Source organism: Chelonus insularis, unplaced genomic scaffold, assembly GCF_013357705.1.
Source record: "Chelonus insularis isolate UGA/USDA-ARS -01 unplaced genomic scaffold, ASM1335770v1 contig_376_pilon, whole genome shotgun sequence".
NCBI classification, from domain to species: Eukaryota; Metazoa; Arthropoda; class Insecta; order Hymenoptera; family Braconidae; genus Chelonus; species Chelonus insularis.
In genome coordinates this window covers 37011-45250 of record NW_023276534.1, presented here as the reverse complement: position 1 = coordinate 45250, position 8240 = coordinate 37011, and the positions used below count along the sequence as shown (strand labels likewise).

The 8240-nt window shown below is 29.9% G+C and overlaps 2 protein-coding genes across 3 annotated transcripts; one reads left to right on the top strand and one right to left on the bottom strand.

Moving 5' to 3' along the window:
• Positions 1 to 14: 14 nt before the first annotated feature.
• LOC118067267 (thioredoxin-related transmembrane protein 2 homolog) lies at positions 15 to 2609 on the top strand. Its single transcript, XM_035083916.1, has 5 exons — positions 15 to 371; positions 456 to 636; positions 1309 to 1495; positions 1586 to 1781; positions 1869 to 2609. Exons 1-5 carry the CDS (start codon positions 228 to 230, stop codon positions 1965 to 1967), a joined length of 807 nt encoding a protein of 268 aa, XP_034939807.1. The 5' UTR covers positions 15 to 227; the 3' UTR covers positions 1968 to 2609.
• kz (putative ATP-dependent RNA helicase kurz) lies at positions 2382 to 7682 on the bottom strand. 2 transcript variants are annotated; one of them, XM_035083914.1, is made up of 7 exons: positions 7661 to 7682; positions 6489 to 6551; positions 6245 to 6424; positions 5873 to 6151; positions 2808 to 5677; positions 2621 to 2718; positions 2382 to 2514 (listed from the first exon to the last, which is right to left on the bottom strand). In XM_035083914.1, the coding sequence occupies exons 1-7, from the start codon at positions 7676 to 7678 to the stop codon at positions 2438 to 2440; spliced, it is 3585 nt and encodes a 1194-aa protein (XP_034939805.1). In that variant the 5' UTR covers positions 7679 to 7682; the 3' UTR covers positions 2382 to 2437. The 2 variants fall into 2 exon arrangements, with proteins under 2 accessions (XP_034939805.1, XP_034939806.1); XM_035083915.1 differs by lacking the exon at positions 7661 to 7682 and having other exon boundaries at positions 6489 to 6734.
• Between the last annotated feature and the right edge of the window lie 558 nt (positions 7683 to 8240).

The window sequence follows — 8240 nt, the reverse complement described above, 5'->3', positions numbered from 1 at the left end:
CCGACAGTGTTAAAAATAAATAAAAGTGATTATTATATCCGTCAAAGGTGTATTTGTTCATAAAAAAATAACTTGTGAATAAACAAATGTGTTTAATAAGTATTTGATGAAGAAATATTCTAATTTATGATTATAAATAAAACTTTTTCGTCCATTCAGTATTTTTGAGATCAACTTGGGTGGTCTTATTGAGCTCATTTTTCTACGTGGACAAGAAAATTGTCAACATGTCGTTTAAGACAGATCTTAAATTATTATTTAAACCCTATTATTTAATTAATATTCTTTTGAGTCTTTCATACATTATTGCTAAGCAAGTTCCTATTATTTGTCCATACATTTTTCCAGGATCTGAATGTGAATTGAATGGGGTAAGCTTTGTAGAGGTTATTAGTACACATTATATAAACTTTTTACAAATCATAAATTAATTTTAAACCTTTTCCAATTTTCAGAGAGAAACTGAGATTCTCTTCTTCTTAATGATTGTAATTATGATAAGGACTCGAAAGACTGGAAGTGTTACAATGATAAATTATTTAACTTCTAGTTTTGTGTACACTAAAATTGCAAACCTTATTTTATGGTTTTATGCTGATGTCAGAATGGGCATTTTATTTGGCATTATTTTTATCCGTAAGTAGTTGAATTAATTTTAAGAATAATCAAAACTCATTTAACTATAATTATCTACACGGTTATTCTAAGCATTGACTGCGATTGATAACACATTTATTTGTTCTTCAACCATAAAAAAGAAATTATTTCGCTAATTTCTTAAAAGTAAAATAATCTAATTATTTACAGACAATAAGCTTATAACCGTCATATTCATTGAATAATAGATTATCGTGCCTTGATATTTTTTGTAAGTCTACATCTAATGTATTTCTTCACAACGAGTGCTTACTCAATTCTCGTAAACCTCTGAAGATTAATAGCATTGCATGAGCAATGAGAAAAATCAATATTAAGAAATTATTTTTATCTTAATGCATTTCATTTTTGAAGATCTTTTATGGTCTTTCAGAGATTATTCTAGATTTTCCCTGATATTATTCATCTATTCATTCTATTGATTTAGAAGGAATCTATTAATTTCATTGCTTTTTCCTTCACCTAGTAAAAAGAACGAAAAATTTCTTTAACATATTAATGGATGTTGAATAAATTTTGAATTTTATATAAAAAATTATTCGGCTATTAATTGTTAGCATAACAAATATAAAATTTATGCTAAGTATAATAAGAACATGTATGTTGATTCATAAAACATGTATTGTAATAATTTATGATAATTTCTTAAAGTTTGTGGACTACTTCTGCCAGAACCCACATATCAAGGTCCTGAGAATGTAATTTATCTAAGAGGAGCAAATGGTCTAGATGAAGAATTACAAAGAGATACACGGGTTGTTTGGCTAGTTGCTTTCTACGCAGTTTGGAATCCAGCATGTGTCAATTTTGCACCTATATTCTCTCAACTTTCAGCTGAGTAAATATCTATAAATTATCTATTTTTGTTATCAAACAGATTTTATATTAAAATAATTATTTTATCTACAATAACCGTTATTTCTTATAGATATGCTTTAGACAATTTAAAATTCGGCAAAGTGGATGTTGGAAGACATCCAGATGCTGCAGCAAAATACCATGTTAGTGATTCTAGTACTAGCAAACAATTGCCTACATTGATTCTCTTTAAAAATGGTAAAGAAGTCGAACGACGGCCATACGCTGATAGTAAAGGGAAACTTGTCAAGTTTCTTTTTTCCTTAGTAAGTGTAATTAGATATCATATGATCAATTAAACGATATAAAAGTCGTGATTCTAACTATAAAGATAACTTCATTGATATTTTCAGGATAATATCAAAGCGTCATTTGACTTAAATAATGTTTACAAGACGTGTAAAAATAATCCTATCAAGAAGAAAGAACGAAAAACATTGAAAGCTGAGTAATTTAAATATCAACAACATTTCATAATTTATATTAAATGTTATCGTCAAACTGTTTTCATCAATAACAAAGGAAAAATAATAATCAATAGAGAGGAATATTAAATGGATGTTAACTTTCGTGCAAATCACCAGTCGTGTTCGTGATAGATTAGTATTTACGTAATAACTTGTCGCTAATTGCATCAACGCCAATATGATTTTCTATTAAAAAATCAGTTTTATTTTAAATTATTCAAAGACTAATATTAAAAATAGTATATAAGACTATACTAACAATAATACATCATAAACACTTATTATTTATTGACAAAGATTTTAATATATTAACATTTTATAAATCGATTTAAATGTTATTTCAATTTTATTTATAAAATAATTGCTATTTATAAATAATTCATGCTTAAAAAATAATCACTTACTCTTTAGAAGCAATAAGTAGAATCTTACGAATAACTTATCTTCCATTTAGTCTATACAGGAGGCCAAAGTAGTGCCACATCATTGTGTGCAGATTCAGGCAACCATTTTTGATAGGCATTTAAGAGAACTGTAAAAAATGAAAGTACCAATTAATTAAAAACAGTTATAAATGATATGTAATTGATTGTAAAATGTGCGTAATAGATAAAAATCAAAAATTTATTAATGCTTACATTTTTTATCAACTTGCCAAATTTCTAATAGTTTTTCCTTTGACATCACTTCCTTCATTAATAAAGTTTTAACAATTGTTTCTGTTCGAGGTACCAGCCTAAAATTATAAATCATACAATAAACATTAATGCCTAAACATCCTTTATATTTTCTAAGTAATCTATAATAGTAATATTAAATTATTACTTTGCCCAGGATTTATTTATACTGGATGTCGTAGATAGTAATGATGGAACAAAACGTTTTAATTTCGGACACACTTCGCCTTCAAGGAAAAAGCGTGCAAACCATCGAATGCCATCAGAATTAGCTGGAAACTCTAACTCCATTAGTGGCAGTTCCCATCCTCCTCGACCAAATGTTCCACGCATATGACAAAAAACTTTATCCAACTCTCTGTCATATCTTGGTGGTGGATCATCTACTGGTTCACTCATGGTACACAAGGATGGAGAAAACTTTGGTAACCATTCAGGTTCAATTGCTGTTATTCCTCTCATATACATCTTATTCGTTTCATAAATTTCTTGATAAACAACCCACTCTGGACTTGTATGCCTCAAAACACATGATGAATGCATAAAAACAGGATCCTCCATTTCCAATGCTCTGTAAGCATGTTTCCACTTGACTTTATCTTGATCTTCTTTTATTTCGTCAGGATCTATTTTTTTCGCTACCTGATCAGCCATACCAGCAAGAATTATTTGCCGTAGTAATCTTGTTTCTGTGTCCGTTGGAGGAGACATATTGGGATCAATACTCAAGTCTAATTTAGGAATATTTAAAGCAATTTCATTTGCTAATTGCTGCCGAAGTTTTCTAATTTCAACAATAGCTTTATGTCTTAATCCATTTTCTTCACAGAATTTTAAAATTTTCCCTTTACTTCCTGCGTATTCTGCTGCTCCCACAGCTCGAATAAGAACCATCACATCACCTAAAAGTAAACTATTTCCAACTCCTGCCCAACTTTTTCGAATTTGTAGCCATTTTTTCAATGCTTCTCCTTCAGATCCAAGATTTTCTATCAGTACTTCTTGAACTGATAATGCTGATACCATACAAATTGTGTAGTTTATGAGATTATATTGGTGAGATAACGTTAACATTTTTCCGAAACGTGGAGCTACTGGAAATGCTGAAATACTGTAGCCCAGAGGTGTAACTTTAGCATTGAAAGTTTCTTGATCTTGTACTGATGGTTGTTCTAAAGCTCCTAAAATACAGAGTCGTTTTTCCGCTGACTTTAACTGGATAATATCAGGGGGCGTAGGGAATGGGAAATTTACAACTTTGTGAATATTCATGACTTTCATCTGTAATAAGAGATCATCTACAGGTTTCCGTCTGATTTCTGGCTCAGAAAACTTTTCAAACTCATCATTAAAGACTGCTGAAGAATAAAGTCTATAGCAGTGACCAGGTCCTGTTCTTCCGGCTCTTCCAGCTCGTTGATTAGCAGAAGCTTGACTTGTATAAGTAACTCTATACGTACTTACTCCAGTAAATTTATCATACAAACGAGTTTTACATCGACCACTATCAATAACATATTTAATATCTGGAATTGTTAATGAAGTTTCAGCAACATTTGTTGATACTACACATAATCGACATCCTTCAGGTACTTCTTCAAAGACTTTAGCCTGTTTATGAGCAGGAAGAAGTGAATAAAGTGGTAATACCCACATCGGTTGAGAAGTTGATGACCCTTCTATTTCTAAAATATCTTCATCATCATCTTCATTTTCATCTAATAACTCCTCATCATTCGGATCGTTTTCTCCAGCTTTTAATAAGTCCTGTTGAGTATCATCCATTGGAACAGCTGAATAAATATCAAGATCAATATTTGGTAATTGTATTTCTTGAAGTTTTTTTTTGTTTTTCAATCGACGAATAGCATTTCGAGCATTTAATTCTTCTTCATCTTCTTCATCTCTCTCGTCATCTTTTTCCTCTTTACTTTTTTTCACTTCTTTATTCTTTTTTACTTCTTTCTTATTATCTTGAGACTTTGACTTGTCGGAAACTTTCATCCATTGAGCCTTTCTATATGGAAATCTTTTGCGAAGTTTTTGTACAACTGTATTCACCTCGTGTTGTCCAGTAAGAAAAATTAGAATCCCACCATCAGGTAATCTTGTGTGAATTTTAACAGCTTTTTTAATTGAATCTAAGACATAATTTTCACTGGTTCTTTTATTAAAATGTATCGTTACAGGAAATTGCCGTGAATCCACTTTAATTACTGGAGGTTGAGTTTTAAAAAGTCTAGGATTATCAATAAAGTCATCAACTCGTAATGTAGCTGACATAATAATTAATTTAAGAGGATTTTTCTTCTTAATTCGAAGAGGAACAATTCTTGATAATAAACCAATAAGAATATCAGTATAAACACTACGTTCGTGAGCTTCATCTAAAATTATTACCGAATACTTAGTTAATAAAAAGTCACTTTGAATTTCTTTCAATAAAACTCCATCAGTCATAAATTTAATTTTCGTATCCGGCGTTGCATTACCCTCAAATCTAATTAAATACGAAACCTCGTTAGCCGATAAATTCATTTCCTCTGCGACGCGTTTGCTCATAGACATTGCAGCTACTCTTCTAGGTTCAGTAATTCCAATCATTTTATCTTTTGCATACCCTGCCTCATATAAAAACTGAGGTACTTGAGTTGTCTTACCACTCCCAGTTTCTCCAGTTATTATTACTATGGAATTCTCATTTATTGCTTCTACAATGCTTTGTTCTTCAGCAAGTACAGGTAATTTTAATCGAGCTTCTTGAATTTCAGGTTTACGATTCACTAGAACGAAAACTGCAGGCTTACGATCTTCATCAGTAATAACAATTTGTCGTCTGAGTTTATTCGATTTTTTTTCAACGTCAACAGGTTTATCAGTCGTAATAATCGAGTTCTTTTCTTGTTCTTTATCCTGTTCAATGCTTGGACCAGTATTCTGTGATATCTGTTTCTCTGTAATATCTTCATTATCTCCAATGTCATCATCAGTGGTCTCCATGTCACTTTCACTTGACTCCTATAATTCATGTAATAATTGAACTATTATAGAATTCCCATAGATCATTTGAGAGATTATTTATAATCAATAAATTCCAGACTTATTATCGTGCAATAAATATAAAAAAAAAAAAAAATTAATGGAAATTTTTTACATGAAAAAGAAAGATCAGGAAAAAGTAATAAAGAATCAATTGAAAAAAATTTTAAATACCTCGAAACCAACAACATTAGGATCATTAATATTATTCTTCATTTTCTCTTCTTCAAGAATTGCTAAGCGTTGTTTTCCACTTCCTTTAATGGAATTTACAACATCATCTGTCGCATCATCATCATCATATTTTTTCACTTTTTTTTTAGATTCAGGATTTTGACTCTCTTGAAAAAGTCGTTTTAATCCTTTTGTTTGAATTTCTGTTATTGATGTATACTGTTTGAGTTCATCAGCAGAAGCTTGTACTTTCATTAAATCATCTAATAAAGCTGCTCTCTAATAAATATCAGAAAAATTATTTATTAATAAAAATATTTAATTTATTTAAACTCTATATTGATTGTAATGAATAAAATAAAAAAACTTTACCCGTAACTTTTTTTGTTTCTTTTCTAAAACTTTTTCCAACTCTTTCCTTCGTTTTTTAGACAATAAACGAACTGACGATTCTTTTTTATTTACAATTTTGGTTTTTCGTTTTTCACTAGGAAGAACGAAAGCATTTGATTCATCGAAATCATCCTTTTTGTGTACGATATCAACTTTAACCTAAAATAATTTTAAAATCAAGTTAATCCAGTATGTAAAAGAAAATATAATTAATGTGCAATACCTTTTTTGAAGATGAATTGTCAATTTCTATGGTTGGATTACTCCGACCTCGAGAATTATACCTCTTTTTTACCATTTTGAATCGATAATCAATTAATAACAATCAATAAATCAAAATTAAATGATTAATTACTTAAAATGAATCACTATTTAAGTAAAATAACATAATTTTAAATATGTATTATACACAATAGAGAGACTAGGTATTTTACAAATGCCTAACCTAATTATTACACACGTGTGTTGATCACAGAATAATAAACAACTGCTGCTTTTAATATGAAATCGATATTTATATGTATCGATAGTATCGATCAAACAATCGATACTTTGTGAAATATATCGAAGAAAATTAGCGCGCAAATTCAAAAATGTTGTGTGCAGTGCCCTCTATCGAGAAAAAATTCTATATTCAGCGCCCCCTAGTCGACTTCAATTTACCCAAACATATTTTTTTTATCAAGCCGTCGGCCAAACAGTTTGCGCAAAATGTGTACGTAATTTCAAATTAACAATGATTTATTACATAGCATTTATTTTAATAACATTTTATTACCATGCATAAAATGATTAATACATACAATACTGATATTATGACGGCTTTCTTTATTATAAAACCGACTAGAGTTTTCAATGATTTTTATAATAAAACATTTTCTTACTACATCGTCATAAATTACACGACAATTATAGTATGAAATTTTCACAAATTATGAACTAATTTAGACAATACAGTTTGCCATAATCTTATTCAACAATTTTTTTTTCAAGGATTGGGTAACTGGTTACAACAAAGAAGTGTCGAGAAGATAACCAAATTATATTCTATGCAACGCAAATGTTTTCAAAATACCTGCGCGTACCATTCACAATGACGTAAATATTTTTTGTTTACCCTATCATAAAAGTATATATGTATATATGATTCCTTTTAAGTCATTAATTTCTTTTGTCTATTAATTTCTAATTTATTCTTAATATAATAACATTTATAACATTATAATTCTAGGCCTTTACGGCGAATAAACGAATGTGTTTAATTCATTCCTACACAAAAGGATTCACCTATTACATATTATAAAGAAAGCTGCATAATAGAATTGTAATCAAGTCAGACTGATTTTTGTAGTCAAGTATTTGCAGAATGCAGATTGCAGGTATATGAATACTTACCAGTATCTCACAAGACATATTTGTTGATGGTTACATTATAGTCTCGATGGAAGGCGCGGCGATCTCGCTGCGTTCTCTGTGCGCTTTAGAATGACCTTGTGGCATTCGGTACCTGGCCGTACCAGGCGGCAGGCATCGTGTGCACACCACGGATTGTAAGACGTAAGCGATCTCACGAGCACACGGGATTATGAACAACAGGGTACAAACTATACTATAATACTATACTTCAGGATATTCAGGACAATAATCATTTTCATCTTTCCTTTCAATCTTTTTTTCGTAGAATTTATGTATTCCATTGATTCAATGAAATTCACCATAACAATACATGTTTTCAATGCTCCATGATGACGAATTAGTTGTCACATAATATAAATATCTGATACAACTGAGATATGACAAGAAAGGTATGAATTTTCTTTGAAGAAACAAAAAATTAACCACGGAAATTAAAGGTTTTTTTCCATGTAGAAATGAATGCTTGCGCTGAATAATTTGACAATCACCTGATTGCATTAAAAATAGTAAGTAGGGGAATGTAATTATTCCCATTTTTAATTATATAATTCGTCTTTTT

Coding starts and splice junctions, on each gene's coding strand:
- LOC118067267 (XM_035083916.1), top strand. CDS start 228: ATGTCGTTTAAGACAGATCTTAAATTATTATTTAAACCCTATTATTTA. Junction 372..455: donor CTGAATGTGAATTGAATGGG/GTAAGCTTTGTA, acceptor TCCAATTTTCAG/AGAGAAACTGAGATTCTCTT. Junction 1,782..1,868: donor TCAAGTTTCTTTTTTCCTTA/GTAAGTGTAATT, acceptor TGATATTTTCAG/GATAATATCAAAGCGTCATT.
- kz (XM_035083914.1), bottom strand. Junction 5,678..5,872: donor CTAATGTTGTTGGTTTCGAG/GTATTTAAAATT, acceptor CATGAATTATAG/GAGTCAAGTGAAAGTGACAT. Junction 2,515..2,620: donor TTGGCAAGTTGATAAAAAAT/GTAAGCATTAAT, acceptor CATTTTTTACAG/TTCTCTTAAATGCCTATCAA.